The sequence below is a fragment of the Anopheles bellator genome, chromosome 2 (assembly GCF_943735745.2).
Source record: "Anopheles bellator chromosome 2, idAnoBellAS_SP24_06.2, whole genome shotgun sequence".
Taxonomy (NCBI): Eukaryota; Metazoa; Arthropoda; class Insecta; order Diptera; family Culicidae; genus Anopheles; species Anopheles bellator.
This window is the reverse complement of record NC_071286.1, coordinates 73044089-73061570: the sequence shown is the minus strand read 5'-3', so window position 1 is coordinate 73061570 and position 17482 is coordinate 73044089. Positions and strand designations below refer to the sequence as shown.

Here is a 17482-nt window from a genome sequence, read left to right as displayed (position 1 = left end):
GTAGCGTAAACCGTTTTTCAAACCTCCGAAAGGGTTCACACAACACCATTAGGCCACCCAGATGGAGCTGGCAAAGAATCACAAACCATGGGGCTTGCGATTGTTTTGTGTTTTTCTTTGTCCGCGAACGTCACTTGCTCGAAACGTCACGCGCATCGTTGTGCCCAACACAAAACCAGTTTTCTTCGATCGTTCGAAAGCGAGCTGCACAACAGAAACAGTCCGTTTTAGTCTGTTGCTTTGGTTGCACACGGTGTGATATTGCTTGAGCAGCCGCCGCCGTAGTAGCAATTGTTTTTGCATTTCTTTCGTCACTCGAGCAATTCGGAATCGAGCAAAATGGGTGTCCGAAAAGTGTACGTAGTTGGCGTTGGCATGACAAAGGTAAGAAAGTTCAGAGTCCAGCGTGAGTGCGTGAGTTGGCAATTATCGCGAACGCAATTACGGCATTCACACGTCTCGATGGTTGCTAAGATCAGCGTTACCTGTTTGCTGGCCTGCTTTGCTTTGAATACTTAAAAATGACATATGCAGATCGAGTATTGGATACCTTTTCGAAATCCGCCGATTCTTGGAAACACGGTTCAATGTAGGGGCGGCGGCGGCCCCCAAAGAGCACTACTATTTCACAACCCTGACCGAAACTAACTGGCTTACTTACGTTTCACAGGGAGCAGGTTTCATCTTCCCTGCGTTTGCTTCCCCCTTTTATCCAATCTCCATTCAAAGCGGTTCCATTGTGCACTTCAAGACCCCTCTATACTTAAGCCGGGCATAAGTTGCGTGTTATGCAATTCATTACTTTTGCTTTTGATGCCCAAGTGGCGGGGGAACAAACAGCGCCCCGACCATTCTGCGTGTGGCCAAGCAACAAGCAGCGTTGATGCCTCTGGAGAAAGTTCACCGCGGGGAAAAACTTGAATATGCAACTTTGGTGCCTCAATATGGTTCCACATTTAGACACATTTCAAGGGTACTTATTTTTGAAAATGCGTTTGATCCCGGCAGAAGTCAGTTTTGCCAGTCATGAAAGTGGAGCAAGATTTTGTAGAACTTACCAGAGAAGATTGCTTGTTCAATGTTGGTGGGGGGTTTTCTTATCTTATCGGGTCAACCCGGGACCGCTATTATTGCGCTTGCACTGCGCACTTTAGTGGAACAGCTGACCTTTAGACTTATCTCGTGTGGGTAAAGATTATGGGCCAACGACTAACATGACTGGCATAATTTAAAAAGAACATTAAACACTCGTTGCCGGCTAGAAAAGTACGCATAATAAATGTAAAATTGGGGTTGAATTTTGTCCGGCACTGTCCACTGATCCAACTCGAAACCATCGTCCTGTGGCCTTTGACTCTTGACGCGACTCTAACCGTACTTGAATCCATGTTTACTTTGATTGATCCCAAAACTATAACGCCTCCTTTTGTATCGTAGTTTGAAAAACCGGGACGCCGAGATGACTTTGACTACCCGCAAATGGCCAAAGAGGCGGTCACGAAAGCGCTGGCCGACGCCCGCATCCAGTACGGGGACGTCCAGCAAGCGACGGTCGGTTACGTCTATGGCGATTCAACGTGCGGCCAACGGGCACTGTACGAAATCGGATTCACCGGGATTCCGATCTACAACGTGAACAACAACTGTTCGACCGGTTCTACGGCGCTGTTTTTGGCCAAGCAACTGATCGAGACCGGCGCGAACGATTGCGTTCTGGCGTTGGGATTCGAAAAGATGGAACGTGGCTCGTTAACGTCGAAGTACCTGGACCGTACTAACCCGGTTGAGCTACTGGTGACGGCAATGGCCGAAAAGTTCGAAATCAGCGGAGCCCCAATCTCGGCGCAGTTGTTCGGTAATGCTGGCGTTGAGCACATGCAAAAGTATGGCACCAAACCCGAACACTTTGCGAAGATTGCGTACAAAAACCACAAACATTCCACCAACAATCCGTAAGCATCCATCTTTTGGTCCGTTTGGCGACAGTGCACGCGTGAACGCTCCGTTTGTTCCTTTCCAGTTACTCCCAGTTTCAGGACGAGTACTCGCTGGAGCAGATTCAAAAGTCGCCGGTCGTACACGAAATCCTGACCAAACTGCAGTGCTGCCCGACGAGTGATGGCTCCGCGTGCTGCGTTCTGGCCTCCGAAAGTTTCGTTAAGCGCCACGGGCTGGAGTCGCAAGCGATCGAAATTGTAGCGATGGAAATGTCAACCGATGTGCCCAGTTCCTTTAGTGTAAGTACACGATCATGGCGTTGCCGCTGTCTGACGGAAATGAGTAATATTTTCTGTTTTGTCCCAATAATACAGGAAGGAAGCGCGATGAAGATCGTTGGCTACGACATGACTCGCAACGCGGTGGCCAAGGTATTTGCACACACGAACTACAAACCAAAGGACGTCGATGTGGTTGAGCTGCACGATTGCTTCTCCGCCAACGAGCTGATCACGTACGAGGCACTCGGTCTCTGCGAACCGGGCAAAGCCGGTGAGTTCATCGACCGTGGTGACAACACGTACGGTGGCCGGGTGGTGGTCAATCCGAGCGGTGGCCTTATCTCGAAGGGCCACCCGCTGGGTGCGACCGGACTGGCACAGTGTTCCGAGCTGTGCTGGCAGCTGCGAGGCGAAGCGGAAAAGCGACAGGTTAAAAACGCCCAGCTTGCCCTACAGCACAACATTGGGCTGGGTGGTGCCGTTGTCGTTGGCCTGTATCGCCACGGGTTCCCGTATGCGAAGCGACCCATCAACCCTAGTCTGACGGCGGCCGGCAAGCTGAAAGACACTCCCGATGGGTTCCTCGTGGCACCCTACATGAAGGTGCTGGAGGAAGCGATGCAAGACGATAAGGATAATCTTATCGAAGGAGTGCGCGGAATTTACGGTTTCAAAGTCACCAATGGGCCGGATGGTGCGGAAGGGTACTGGGTGGTGAACGCAAAGACGGGCAAAGGCTCGGTGAAGTACCGGGGAGCCGATAAGCCGGACGTGACGTTCATCATGAACGACATCGACGTGGTCGATCTGATCTCGGGCAAGCTGAACCCCCAGAAAGCCTTCTTCCAGGGCAAAGTGAAGGTGCAGGGCAACATGGGACTCGCGATGAAGCTGATGGACCTGCAGAAACGTGCCAACTCGCGCATCGAAGAGTTGCGCGCCAAACTGTAGAAGTCGGGCCTGGGATGTTGTACAATTGTAAGAAATTATAATTTTTTTCTGTTTTCATTCTACACTTTGTTGTGTTCGACACAAAAACAAAACTATTGCTAAACTGGGGATTGGTACGTTGTGTTTTTACTGTATTTTTCATAATAAAACAAAAAAGATGGTGACTGTATGAAAATCGCGTCGCTTAACACAAAGAGAGAGACATTAAAGTTGAAAGAATTATGATGGACGGTGACGACGGATGGCTTTCTGACGGCGTCCAGATTAGCTGGTTTTCGTCTTCCCTTCGTCACTGAAGCCCGACACGCCACGGCAGCACACGCGCTTGAACAGCCAGATCCAGCACGCGTGGTACAGCACCAGAAAAGTGAACGTCACGATGTACACGTCGAACTGATGGTACGCGTACCACGGCAGTTCTCGGGAGGCCGATTGCGCCAACGCCAGACCACTGGTGGCCGCCACATGCTCGCACCACCAAACGGCCGTTTGGAGTGGGCTCATCGGTCGGTTGCGGTACGAGAATGCAACACGTTTGGCATTTTCCATGGCCACCGGTTCCAGCATCTTTCGCAGCGCGTCGTACACCGACTCCGCGGTAATGTCTTCGTAGGCCAGCACCACACCCATACCGCGGTGAGCCAGCGCCGCAGCATTGTTGTACTGTAAGACAGGGGATTCGCATGTTACGTTTGCCGTGCCTTGATTTGCCGTTGCCGTTCGTACCTGATCACCGTACATTGGAGTGGCCACTACCGGTACACCGCAGTAAGCAGCCTCGGACGATCCTAGCAGTCCACCGTGGCTCATGAAGACGCGAACCTTGGGATGACCTAATTGGAACGAAACAGAGTTTAGTAGAACTTTTACCACGACACGGAAGTGGTGCGGCAGGCCGAAATTGGCCAAACTTGAAACATAACACCTCCTGTCCGGGGGATCATGTTAGGAATAACTAGCTGCGATCCCAGCGGTTCCAAAAAGATATCGAATGACGTTAGTCTATCGCTAGAGTCGCCTACTTGGGGACTTCCTTTACATGAAACAACAAATGCGTCGAAGAATCTAGTTCGAAGGGTTCAGCTCCATCAATCAATCAAGCAGGTATCTTTGGACAGTAGATCTTTCTTCCGGCCGCTGGTCATCTGGATACTAGCGCCTCGATTTAAGACAAATATTAGATTTCATTTCAATCAATTGAACCGTAACATGACCGCCGCTAAAAACAGATTGTCCAATACGTGCTCCATAGCAAGTCGTGGCGTGTATGCGATGACTGTTAAAGTAGCTGCGATCGATTCAGATCAACAAGAACAGCGGATTCTTCCGGTGCGAAACAACAGTGACGCATCAAAAAATAACTAACCCGGTTGGTGCGAAACAATAAACGGACCACCAAAATCGGATAGCGGTACCCGGCCTTGATAAAATGCACACCATGCGCTGGAATCGTTAGCATCCTATTTATAGTTCCTTTCAGCGTATTGCTGGGCATTGCTTTTCGTTCGCGTTTTGTACCGAATCATCTCGCGGGAAGGAAACCATTCTTCAAGGTCGCCAGGCGGTCCGTCCAGCATCCGTGCAACCGTGACTGCCAAAATGAAGTCGAGCATCGGGTAGTTTAACCTCCACGCTGCTGATAACCGGGGCCAATGGCATACTTTTTCTGTTAATTGGTTGAAATTTGATACCGGGTTGGTAGCAGCTGAAATTGGTGGGTCTACCCTGGTCTGCTGATAAAGATGGATCCGTGAGATGTTTTACGGTGCTTTTCATGATCACTTATCGCTAGAAGACAATCGTAAACGGATGAGTAGCCAAAGTTCTAGATTTCGTCATAATTACAGTCTGATGAGTACACAACTTTTGGCGTGTTGTTATTAAAACAAATTACACGCAACGCGGTCCACACTGATTGTGGTTCCATCGGTTTATCTGTCGGCAAACGGCAAACATTAAGCATGACATGGGCCGGAAAAACAAATTATCGTTGCACGAGAAAAACACTCGCCCGGAGCCAAGGTCGCGGCACACGGATTTGCATACGCCTTTGCCAAGACAGTAGAGTACTCACATAGAATCTCTCGCTGCGGTAGCCACTTCCGTATGTACACGTTCGACGGTTGGTTGGGCAAGGTCTCGTTTTCCCACTTCCAGATGATCCGCTGCTTAAACCTTCCGAGGGCCTTCAGGATTGCGTCACGTTTGGCGGGCGGTAGCGTTTCGGCGCGGATCATTGATCCCCAGCTGATGTAGATCACACCGTGATCCGCACCGTCCAGCAACTTTTGTAGTTCCTCGTCGAGCGGTTTAAAGTCCTGAATGTGGATTCCACCTACCTCCAGCACGGCCGGACTTAGGGGTTTCGGCCCGCTCAGGGAGTAGTGCTGATTGACGAACATCATGGCCGTGTGCTGCGCCAGCTCCCGAACGTCGGGCACCGCAGCTTCCGCGAAACGCTCCCGGAGCAACTTGTTGGCAGCGGCATCATTAAACCAGCTGTACAAAGCCTTGAACGACTGCACCGTGATCCAGTTGGCCAGCCGTTGCGTAAAGTCCATCCGCTCGGTATATCCCATGAACAGGGCCGGAACGTACGACGGAATCGGTGGGTTGCCAACGCGTTCGTAGTGCCAAGGCATCAGTGGGCAACTGCTAAGTCCGATGTACGGGGCGTTGAGCTGATAGGCGACCCCCAGCATACAGTCACTGTTGAATTGCTCCACCAGCACGAGATCGTACTGGACCTTCGATTCCAGGATCGTCCGGATGGCGTTCGAATTCAGCGCGTTCGCGCAAGCCTCTTTGCCCCACGTGTACAGCATAAAGAACTCCATAAAGTGTCCAAAGCCGGGACGGTACTCGAAAAGCTACGGAATAACAACAAGTATGTTCGTCTGTACCACAACACTAAAACACGATGATCCACCATTTTCCCCAATGACCAGCCGATTACCACACAATTAGACCTTCAATTGGACCCAATGATCGCGAGCGATCACTAGGATTAACAACACCACGTTCAGCAATCAGTCTCATGGCCGTTGGGGCGGCGAATTCGCAATTTTCCGGATATAAGACTGGGCCCCCACGGGGTGGATCAATCGATCGATTGTGCAAAAAGACGGTGTGAACGATTGAACGAGAAGTAGAGGAAAAACAAACGATCGATCGAGTCAGGAAACAATTATTATGTGGCAACAACACTAAACGATAACAGCCACAAATGATTGTTTGTTTTATAAATTTTACTAGATAATTGTAGTGAAGCCTTGTTTGAATTTGACCGCTGTTTATGATGATTATTGTTGGAAGGCTTATTTGAAATAGCTTTCGCAACGACTGCGTTATCAATTGGCGGCGGCAGCTATGATCAGCGTTCCCGCAACGAACCGTGAAACATTCTGACAGATGTAATAGATAGCGCTATTAATCATCCGTTTTATTTTTCAATCGGTCGTTTCGCGTCTTAGTAACAGCGCCAAACTCTGTACCAAGCCGGTTCAAAATTAATGATCGTTGACACGCGCTCCTGTTTTTTTGTTCCATCCATCCTGATCTGTACGCCCCCCCAAATGTCTGCGCTGAGGTTCTGATGATCCCGTGTTGACCTACCTCAAAGCTAACCGAATCCGACAGCGACGTCATTCCCTCGAGCGGCACATCCACGTAGTTCGGGGGCGGGCTTTTGTCGGGGAAATGGCTCACCACCGTCACCTCGTGCCCGGCGGCGGCCAACCCCTTCAGTATTGGCTCGAAGAAATGGAAATGGCTCTGGCCGGGGTGAGGGAATAAGCCGAGCACTTTGTACGCATCGGCAGTATGCGGCCGATAGCCGGAAACTACGACCAGCGCTGCCAACAGTGTCGCGAACCAACGCGACGTAGCCATCCTGGGACAACCGACGATCGATATCAATCCTGGAATGGGAAGCAAGGGAAACGAAACAGCATTGAAAACATTTTAATCCATTCTTGGTACGATGTCGTAAGTGGTTTGCATTCATTATAGCCCCAGTCCCCAGATTTTGGGGTTCTTTATCGGATCTAAAGCGTGCAGAAATGGGAACCTGTTTTTGTTAGGAAAACCGGTTGGGTGCGGAAGACAAAAAATTTCGAAAATGGTAGTGCGCTTGGTTGAAATAAATCAGCGTCCCTTCAAAGCAGCGGCGGAAAGGTCTACGCATATTTCTAATGATGCGGGAAGCCGACATTAGAACTTATTGGGAAAGATCATGGCACAAACCCTAGGCTTGAAACGGAAGGGAACCTGCGCTTCAAGTTTTGTTGTTCGAACCATTCCAGAACCAAACGAAGGTCAACGTAAAAACATGTTGAGTAAGACCATGGATTATTTGCCACGATGGAACCCTAGCGGCCACGCTTGCTTAAAATCTCCGAATGTTGATCATTGTGATGGTTATTTTTAAACGTCCATCGGTCGATCACACTTTTTATTGATCATTGTCCACCTCACCAACCCTTTTTCGGGTACTTGATGCAAAAGCGGTTTGCACTGCATTTTATATTCTTCTAAGCACTGTTCGCCGTTGACACTGTCCCTAGAGTGTCGTGACCTTTCGTGACGTTCGAACATCAACACGAGAGCGCGCGCGCGCGCGACTTAACTGAATCAGCGCATGGTAGAGCCACGCTTCCGCACGCGCGGTAAATTGGTACTATGCGCCACCATATGCACCGCCGGCAATGCATAATTGCAAGCAACGAACGACCGTGGTACCGATGAACACGCCGAGCTTAGATTGATCCTTTCCTTCGTCTCGTTCACACTACTCGCACCCTTAATTCCGCACATTCAACCACCTTCAAATGATCGTTTGAGTGGTGGCCCAATCGTGTTGTCCAGATGTTACTCTGCGCCCCCCGAACTGGAATCCCTAGAACAGCGTAAGGCTCGCGTAAAGAAAATATTCCAAACCGATTCTCGGTGTTTCATTGTGATGTTACTCAATAGCAAGGTGTTTGGAGCAACAACGCACCAATGGACACGAACCGTAGCACAGCCGTTTTTTGCCACAACAGAGTGCAAAATTTTTGTCTATGTTACTCTTTACGCAAGTAAACTAGCGCAACAGAATGGCGTGCTTGCGCGGCGTGTTGCGCCAGAGCTTCATTTCGACGAACTTGGCTATTGTTTCATGCCGTAACACTAGGCCACATCCGTTTCACTTCCTTTACACGGCCACACGCACCTTTCCCGAACTGCAAGAAATGGGGGAAAAGCGAAATACAGTCACTTATTCTTGTTTGAATTTCCACACACCATTTCAACTCAAATTTGGAAGCCGAGTTTTTTCTACGGTTTCTCACCGCCCACTTAGATATAGTTTCAAATGATCCGTATCGGCACACGAGTCCAAAAATAAACACGTGCAAAAAAGTATTAAAAGAAAAGAAAAAAAAATGGCAAAGTCGCAGTGATTAGCGGCTGAAAGTTCGTTTATGTAATCGACCACTAGATTCACGTTAGTTGAGGGTCGCGTCTTGTCGCGTCGATAGTGTCCACGATAAATCTTTACTTTATTGGCCGTTGGTATCAGAATGTAGAAACAGTGCGTTCCCCCGGCGATAAGCGATAACAGTATCGTGCAGGGCTTCGTGTACACTGAATATCCGTAGCAAACACAATTCAAACTTCAATCGGTTAGCTGCTGACTAGATACTAATACGAACCGCGAGCTGAGAGGTGGTCAGTTCGTGAAGCACCCCAGTACACTGTATAAAAAAAAGCACACGTCCAAACCGAGCGACACCTTTCGCGATACTGATTCGCGGTTTCTTCGCGCGCGTTCCGACCCTTAGTTCCGCGGTCGGGTTGTTGCGATCCGCGGCCATGCGGCCATGTGCGGCTCGATCGAAAGGGGGATCGGTCGGGTGGTTTTTTTTATTTTTGTTGGTGGAACACTAGCGTCACCCGAAGATGAAACAGCATTTCTCGAAGGTCGATTTGTTTCGGTGGTGAGATTTCTTGGAGAGCACTCTCTTTTCTAAGTTGCGCTTTCTCTCTTAGCTCTCTTTCTCTCTCTTTCTCTCTTTCTCACGCTTTTCTCTTTGTTACTCTCTTTGGATCTTTCTAATCTTCGATTAATCAGTCGATCTTAAAATGAATTCCAAGTTTTTGGATGAAAAGTTCCTTAAATCGACGATTTTCTCTACGTTCATTGAACGTTTTTCACCCTCTAACGTTTCGCTCGTTCAGCAGTTGAGATCGACTTTAAATTCATTATTTTCATAACTAAAATAACTAGAAAAATGCGTTTAGTTAGTAGTTTCAACACTTACGTTCAAAGTTTGTTGAAAATTTATAAAAAAATTCAAACTCTTCTAGTGCATTTCACCATTGTTGCACCCCCCGTTAGCTTCTAGCGAATCCTTTCGGCATGGCAAACGTTACGTACCATTTCAGTGGTCATTTCTCCGCCAACGAAGGCAATGTTTTGAATTGTTCGACATCAAACGACTCTGCGATGACACACTGCTTCGATGCTTGGATCGCACATTTCGCTCGGGCGAATTTCTTCCGTCATCCACGTAGGATCTGTCAGAAAGCCGAAAATATGACAGTGCTGTCAATGGAACATGATAGAAAAAGACTGCAACTGCAATTGTCGATGGAGTGATGTGGCTTAAGCATAGGGAAAAATCATGAAACGATCGGCTAGCATTTGTTTTGTACATATTCTTTGTTTGGGATTAGTGTTTACAGTGTTCGAAACTAGTGGTAAACTATGTGGTGATCCAGAATGCACGAGTGCGTTTCGTTCCTTCGCTTATTTCGCTAAGTCCTGCGTCCAACGTCAATGCCTCACGATGTCCAATGTCCACCCAAATTTGCACCATGCAAAGCAGATCTTAATTTCGGTTTGCCGAAAACGTTGCAAAACAACTCTCTCGTTCTCAGTCTGGAGAGGTCTCGATGATCGTCTCTCATTCATTAATCTCTGAGTTGAAGATTGGATCATTGGATGGGCTCTGGATCTATGCTGACAGCACGGTTCCACTTTAAAGCTAATTTAATTCATGTTTTTCCCCCATTTTTTGCAGCTGCTATTTCAACCGCACAGGTCACGATTCGCTACCGGGGTGGCGCTGGCCAAAAAGTTAACGTTGAACAAAACGAACATCTGGACATTTTAGCCAAGAACGTTGGAAAAGATGAGTCCTACTGGGTACGAAAAGCGGACGGAAAAGAAGGTCTTCTGGCCAAGTATTTCATTCGGGAAACAAAGATTCTAGTGGGCACCGCCGATCTAATACAGGTTAGCGATGATGCGCCCCAGAAACCCAACGCCGTTGATCAAACGCCTCCGGCAGATAACGTTACGCCCGTGCCAAGAGTTACACTTCCACCCGGCAAAAGTACACCGATAAACGATGGCAATGCGGCGAATGTTCCCAAAGCAGCTGGTTTGTCGGAAAAAGTGGTACCCAATTTAGAAGTTATTCCCAATGGAGCGACTGCAGACGCTTCGGTGACGGAATCGAACGAAGAAAACGCTTCCAACGCTGAGGATGATGAAGGCTTTGAAGAGGAAGAAGGTGATGAGAGCGAAGAGGAAGAAAATGACGAGGAGGAGGACGAAGGCGAGGACGAAGGCGAGGACGAAGGTGAAATTCCCGCAGTAGCTGCAAGCGATACACCAAAAGACAAACCAGATGCCACAGCGAAAGAAAACAAACAAACCGCCAAGGATGAAGCACATAACAAAGACGGTCAGGCAACACTGGATACCGTTCCGGAGTTTGTGTCCCAGAAAAAAAGCGATCAACCAGAAAGTGGTGAGGTGGAAATAAAAGAGAACGGTTCCGACCCGGAATTAACAACACCGCGCCCTGTCGTTTCCGTGTCCGCAGAACCTATAAAGCCCTTAGGGCAAAATCCGCCAGATGAGCCTCCCAACCAGGCGAGCGAAATGAAACCGGGTAATGTCACACTTGAAAGTCCGCAGGCGGTTGGAATAGAATTGGAACAGATACAAAACGCCACTGACTCTGATGAAACTGATGCGTCCGCTGAAACTGCACCAGAATTAAAACTGGAGCAGGTTCGGGAAGCAAATACATTGCAATTGAATGAGGAAACTGTTCACCAAGCGCCATCCGACTCCGATAATGAAAACCGAACATTAGAAGACAATTCAAAAGGCGAGGGAACAAAAGTAACAGAAGAAGAGATTGCTTCAACATCTACAGCCCCCGAGCTGGGTGACGCGCAAATTGCCGACATGGCAAGCGAGGAACTAACTACGCCTCTTCCCGCAGTTAGTAGTGAAATAGTAGAGCCACCTACCACAGTCGAACCAACCGTCACAAGTGCTCAGCCTACTCACCCCACTCGCATCCTTAGCGGTGGATTGGGTAACTTACTCGCTAACAGCCATCATCACCACCACCATCATCACCATCATCATAATCATCCTCATCACAGTCACAATGAGCAACCCTCTCGGGATAGTAACCCGAGAGAAACCGTTACCATGGAAACGGTTGGCACTACACATCTTCATTTCCCCGGTCAGGGAGAGATGACGCCACCGGAGACCACAACTACCACCGCACCACACGGCAGCCCGCTGGACTCTACAAATGACAATCCTACCGAAGGCGAACTACCAAACAAAGAAGGTAAACGAAAGAGGGAACTTTTAAGATGAAGGATTAAACTTATCGATCGTTAAATCGTTAAAGACAATATGAATGGCGTATTTTAAAATAGTATTGTTTTGTTTTTAGTTTTTTATATCAAGTTACGGCCAGGTGGTGTAATTCTTTATTTGAATTACAAAAAAGTTATTCTTCAGAACACTAATGCACGCGAGCTCCGTACACTTGGTCATAATATATTAAATTTTCCCTTTTTTCTCATTTGCCATTTTGCATTTTTTGCTGTGTCGTAGTTAATGAAGCACGCAACATTTGGTTTGTACGTCTAGATTTTATTTTTAGAACCTGAGGTTAATGTCAGTCGAAAGATGGGATATGGCGTACTACAGCATCGTACTATTTACTGTGTCTTCTTTTTAACATGTTTTGCAGCGAAAGGATATTGTGACAGTGAAATTGCAAGCTGTGATACGCCAAAACATCGCCATACGCCACCGTTCGCAGAATCAGTGCAGCGCTCGAACGGCGGAGAAGGATTTATGCAGCCGCTGGAAGAAACCGTTCAGGGCGAACCAAGCGAAGACCCATTCAAACAGTCTCCGGTCGAGGATGGCAGCAGCCCGGCACAAAGTGGCGCCCAAGAGGCACAAGAACCGATGGAAGATTATGTGGAAGCCTTTTTACGCGAGGCCATCAAGCTAAGCGATCTCATTCTGATGCTGTCGTTCACTTCTTTCACGCTACTAGTGTTTTCCCTTGGGCACTATTTGATAAACAAAAACCGACGTGAAAAGCCGCTGATATACAAGCTAAACATGGTTGAGCGCGATCTGATGACGGCACACAAGGAAACGGCGCTGCTCCGAGCGGAACTGCACGACACAAAGTACAAGCTGACCAGCATCGAAAACAATTCGTTCGGTTCAAACGACATGGTGATTGCACTGAAGGCCGACCTCGAAGCGGCCGAAGCGACCAAACAGGATCTGCAGGATCAGATTGCGGGGCTGGAGAAGGAGCTGGAAAATGCGGCCGAGGCGGGACTAGAGCTGAACAAGATGGTGGCCGAACTTTTGAATCAAAACGGTAGCGATTCGATTGCGCTCAGCGTGGAGGAATTGCAGCGCCAGTTGAACGAACAGCAGCAAACGATACTGTCCATGAACGCGTCGCTGGCGGAGAAGAGCCGGGAAAACAGTGAACTGCAAATTGCGATTGCGCAGCAAACGGTCAAATCCACCGACCGCATCGATGAGCTGGAGCGACAGGGAAAGGAACTGGCCAACCGTCGCGGACAACTGGAGGTGGAAGCGGAACAGCTAAAGTCAGAACTTCAGCAAAAGTTGGACGGACTACGGAAAGAAAACGGAGCAGAGATCGAACGGTTAACAAAAGAACTAAAATTCACGCAGAGTAAGGCAGACGAGACCCGCAAGACGCTTGCAGCATCGGAAGCGAAGTGTGATGCTTTGGAGCAATGCCTAAAAGAAGTCAAATCGTCAGACGGCCACGTTGGTAACGCTGCTGGTTTAATCGACATAGTGGAACTGAAGGCAAAAATTACTGTACTAACGAATGAAAAGGCATCCTTACAAGACAAGCTGCAGGGCGAAACGGTTAGTGACCGAGCCAGTGCTGTTCGGATTTTTCATGGAATCATAATTAAGCTTTTGGTTCCCACAGATTGCGCGGCAACTGGTAGAAGATCACATGAAAATGGTGAATGAGGAAATATCCAGTCTAAAGCGAGACTTTGGAAAGGCGGAAAAGGATAAACTAGAAGCAGAAACGAGGCTTGAGGTGCTGTCGTCATACTTCAAGGAAAAGGAAACTCAATTGCAAAAGTAAGTTCGAACAGATTTTTTTCATTCCAAAGAACTTCGAATCCTATCTGCCTCACACTTCCGCACAGAGAGCTCAGCGTAAAGGAAGCGATGTGGATGAAACAGCAGGGCGAAACAACCAGCACGGTAGAAAAAATCCGTCACATGCAGGATGAAACGCAACAGCTCAAGCAAGTATCTGCAGTGTACAGTCAACGCAAAGACGCAGATGTACTAAAGCACACTGTTATCTCCTATGTTACGGATAGATCGCAAAACGACAAGCTCCGGGCAGAAATTGAGGCACAAGCAGCTGCTCACAAGGCACAGTACACTACACTCGAAACGCGCTCACACGATGCCTGGCTTGCCACACGCCAAGCGGAACGGAGACTGGAAGAAGCGCGCAGTGAATCGAGTGCTCTCAGGCGTAAGCTGACCGCCTTGGGCGATGTTTCCGCTTCCAGTGGTACGGCGCATGCGTATGATTGTGGATCGACTACTTCATTCAAACTAACACCTGATTTTTTCTCTCTCTTGTCGCTTACAGATGGTATAATAAGTTTGCCAAACGCATCCATCACCCAAACCGACCTCGGACTGACGGCTCCCTCGCCGATAAGAGTCGAGTCCCCGAACGCACCGCCACCAATGATGGGTGTGCTACCACCGCCTCCGTTTATGCCTCCGTTTATGCCTGGTCCTCCGCCACCATTCATGCCACCGTTTATGCCGCCTCCTCACGGACCTGGCGAAATGAGGCCCCCACCACTGGGGCGTCTGATGTCACCACCGCCCAATCGGTACTCACCAAACAGCATAATCGATGCCCGGGATCGTTATAGTCCCGACCGAGGAAGATATTCGCCGGACAGTCGATACGATTATTCGGTTATGTCGACGTACGAAACCGAAAACGACTTCAGTCCTCCACCGTCGCCGCCGCACCATTCGCGGCACTCGAACTACGACCGCGAGTGGGATCGGGACCATGATCGTGACCGCGATCGAGGCCGTGATCGAGACCAAAGCTTCAAGGAACGCGATCGGGATCGGGGTAGTGATCGCGATCGTGATCGTGATCGAGATCGAGATGGACGCGCTAGTGGAAATGGAGGCTACGCGAGAGGGTTCACGCCAACCCGAATGCGCACATCGCCTCCGATACAGGATCCTAGGAACAAAAAATATGCAGGTACCAATAGCAATCGTTACTCAGACGAGGAATTCGACGCTTGGTAGCAGCGCTCTGTAGAGTGGAATTTTTAATCTATCTCAAACGCTCATTGGGTGGTGTTGTTCACAGTTAATCATATCATAATTGTCACATGCTACGTAAAACTAGTATGAAGTTACTAAGCAGAAACAAGCAAAGTTTCGCCAAGATGTGCAGGGATGCAATAGGTCAACAATAACGTTAACTGCTCAATGTTGTAACACCCATTTTTCGTTTTATTACACTTTCTCACGTTGTGATCATGCATATCATCAAGATCGCAATAAGAGCCTTGCTTCACTAACCTGTATAGCTCAAGTTGTGTGTTATTGAAGTTGATTTGCACGCTTGGGGCAAGGACTGTTGCACCGACGCAATAAGGTACTTATAGCTGGTCTTTTAAACTTCAAAAATGGGATTTTTTTTCTAAAGCCTCTTTTCTTCCTATGAAGGCAGCAGTGGATTTATGCTATTCGCCTAGATTAGGCTGCAACAGTCAAAAGCGTCGTCAGCGTTCTCTGTTAGGAGGTGTTGGATTACGAGAGCCTTTTTGTTGGCATAGCTTCGTTTATTTCATCCATTGTTCAGTTGCTGTTTTCGAGTTCATGCTGATACTGAACCAACGTTTTGTGTCCTGTGATTGTCTTGCTTTAGCGAATTCACACTGCATCATCGTTCATTCAAGCTTAATCCCTTTTCAGTTTTGCTCAATTCCTAACGATAACGTACAAAGACAAAATGCTTCCTTCGCCTGCGGGATAACCACGTTGTTTGTTGAATATTCTGATCGTATTAATTTACACTTTTTTGTGCATTTTTGTTCTCTTTGCATATTTATTGGAATGTGGTACGTATTCTTGGTATTTATTAATTCCACGACCCACAAAATCTCCGTCTTCTCTGTCCTACACACTGGTGTCGGTTCCAACGTATACTTTAAACGAAACATACTTCGATTACTAGGAGGTTTCAGTTCCGGGTCACAGGATTCGCTCGGAACACGCAAAAGTTCGGGCAAATATAAAGGAGGAACAAAGGCAAATACATAAAGGAGTTCCCCAACATTGAAGGCAGTATCGTGAACGTCGCCACACCACGATAGCATGGGTTGTAGTAACAAAACATAGTTTGTTTTACTATTGAAAGTTTCATTTAATTACATTACGTGCATTTGCACACGCAACACGTAACGTGACGCAACCCATAGATAGAACTTTCAGAATTTGTGTGATGAACCTGCAGACCATTCGCCGTTCTTAACAGTAAAGCACCGCAACCAACCTTTCAACAAGTCGGCGTGCAAAACAGTGTCAAAATGCTATCCGGAATACATAGAAAAAATTTAATTACATTCAGTCTGTCTCATACATGTTATTTCTTTTCTTTATCTATTAAAATCCGAAAGAACAATTTTTGCTCTGCTTGTACCAAATTTTCGCTAGCTAGTTGCCGCTGGTTGCTAGCTGAGCTGGGGGAGCAAGAACATAGGATCAAAGTGACCATTTACTTTTTGATAAATGAAAGTGAAAGTTCACTTGGAAGTTTTCGTGCGGTCCATCGATTTTGTTCAGCAATGAGCTTAAATAGTCACACAAATTTGACAAAAAGAAGATCAGGTGTGGAGGTCAAACGAAAATCTACCGTATCACCACAAACTGCCACTACACCATCATCGGCAGCAACGGAAAGCTGCCTTCGTCCCCCCAGGACTTTGTCGCGAAACAATACATTCAGTGTTCTGCGCCGTCCAACACAACAAGTGCGACAAAGGACGATTCTTGGCGTACGCAGTGTTGCAAGTGACCGTTGGAATAGTAGCGTAGAAAGTTTGGTACAGAAACCAAAACGATGGGAGCCATCGAGAAAACATCCCTTTGACGGAAGTACGGGGCCTGATTCGATCGTTTCATCCGAAACTCGTGCAACTCTTAAGGAAGCCGGCGTGGGCGCAACCAACGTTAACAGCATGATTCCGGTTCACTCGAACACGGCAAGTTCAAGGCTAGCTACTTTTGTAAACGTAACATGTGATCCATTAAAGCCCAGAATGACCATGTCCAGCCATTTCAACAAGCAACGAGATTATGGAACATTTCTGTGCAAAATTGACAGTTCGCCAGATGCTGATAAAAGTAATGCATTGGCATCGGATTTCGAGGCTACCCATTCAAAGGTTAAAATTACTACGAAAGTATTAGAGCTCGAAGAAACGCTGAGCAAAGCAATGCAAAAATTGGCTGATTTTGAAGAGCAACTGAAAACAGAAAAAGAATCCGTACATCAAAGATTCACCATTCTGCAGGAGGAAATCAACTCGATGAAGTAAGGACAAGGACCAAAAATGTTCCTTCAACTAAATAAGTTCTCTTATTCGACAGATTGGTTTGCAGTAGGCATCAGGACTCAGTGGACACTCGAACCCAAATGGAGTGCTTGTCACACATCTTTGAAAACAGCGAAACGCCCAAACTACGTCCGAACGAACAAACACCAAAAGATGATTCTTTGTCATCAACAACTGAACAGTGCAAAACTAACCCCGATAGCGACACAATCGAAAAGTTTCCGTGTGAGGTCAAACTGAGAAAAAAATCTGCGAAAAATGGTAAGAACATGTGATGTGATAAATTATAATGCTGTGTGCAGCGA

General features: G+C 47.7%; 3 protein-coding genes across 6 annotated transcripts; 2 read left to right on the top strand and 1 right to left on the bottom strand.

The window, feature by feature from the left end:
• Positions 1-210: 210 nt before the first annotated feature.
• LOC131208275 (sterol carrier protein 2) lies at positions 211-3343 on the top strand. Its single transcript, XM_058200943.1, has 4 exons — positions 211-384; positions 1438-1952; positions 2021-2237; positions 2313-3343. The coding sequence occupies exons 1-4, from the start codon at positions 340-342 to the stop codon at positions 3168-3170; spliced, it is 1635 nt and encodes a 544-aa protein (XP_058056926.1). The 5' UTR covers positions 211-339; the 3' UTR covers positions 3171-3343.
• On the bottom strand, positions 3280-8933 carry LOC131208276 (UDP-glycosyltransferase UGT5-like). Of its 3 annotated transcripts, none has more exons than XM_058200945.1 (5): positions 8864-8933; positions 6786-7090; positions 5245-6040; positions 3897-4003; positions 3280-3833 (listed from the first exon to the last, which is right to left on the bottom strand). In XM_058200945.1, the coding sequence occupies exons 2-5, from the start codon at positions 7059-7061 to the stop codon at positions 3435-3437; spliced, it is 1578 nt and encodes a 525-aa protein (XP_058056928.1). In that variant the 5' UTR covers positions 7062-7090; positions 8864-8933; the 3' UTR covers positions 3280-3434. The 3 variants fall into 3 exon arrangements, with proteins under 3 accessions (XP_058056928.1, XP_058056929.1, XP_058056930.1); XM_058200946.1 differs by lacking the exon at positions 8864-8933 and adding an exon at positions 8170-8302; XM_058200947.1 differs by lacking the exon at positions 8864-8933 and adding an exon at positions 7994-8127.
• Positions 8934-9833: 900 nt separating this feature from the next.
• LOC131212835 (transport and Golgi organization protein 1) lies at positions 9834-16163 on the top strand. 2 transcript variants are annotated; one of them, XM_058206879.1, is made up of 8 exons: positions 9834-9941; positions 10235-11815; positions 12227-13410; positions 13478-13638; positions 13707-13808; positions 13887-14086; positions 14168-14812; positions 15797-16163. In XM_058206879.1, exons 1-8 carry the CDS (start codon positions 9836-9838, stop codon positions 15880-15882), a joined length of 4065 nt encoding a protein of 1354 aa, XP_058062862.1. In that variant the 5' UTR covers positions 9834-9835; the 3' UTR covers positions 15883-16163. The 2 variants fall into 2 exon arrangements, with proteins under 2 accessions (XP_058062862.1, XP_058062861.1); XM_058206878.1 differs by having other exon boundaries at positions 13887-14812.
• The last annotated feature ends 1319 nt before the right edge of the window (positions 16164-17482 follow it).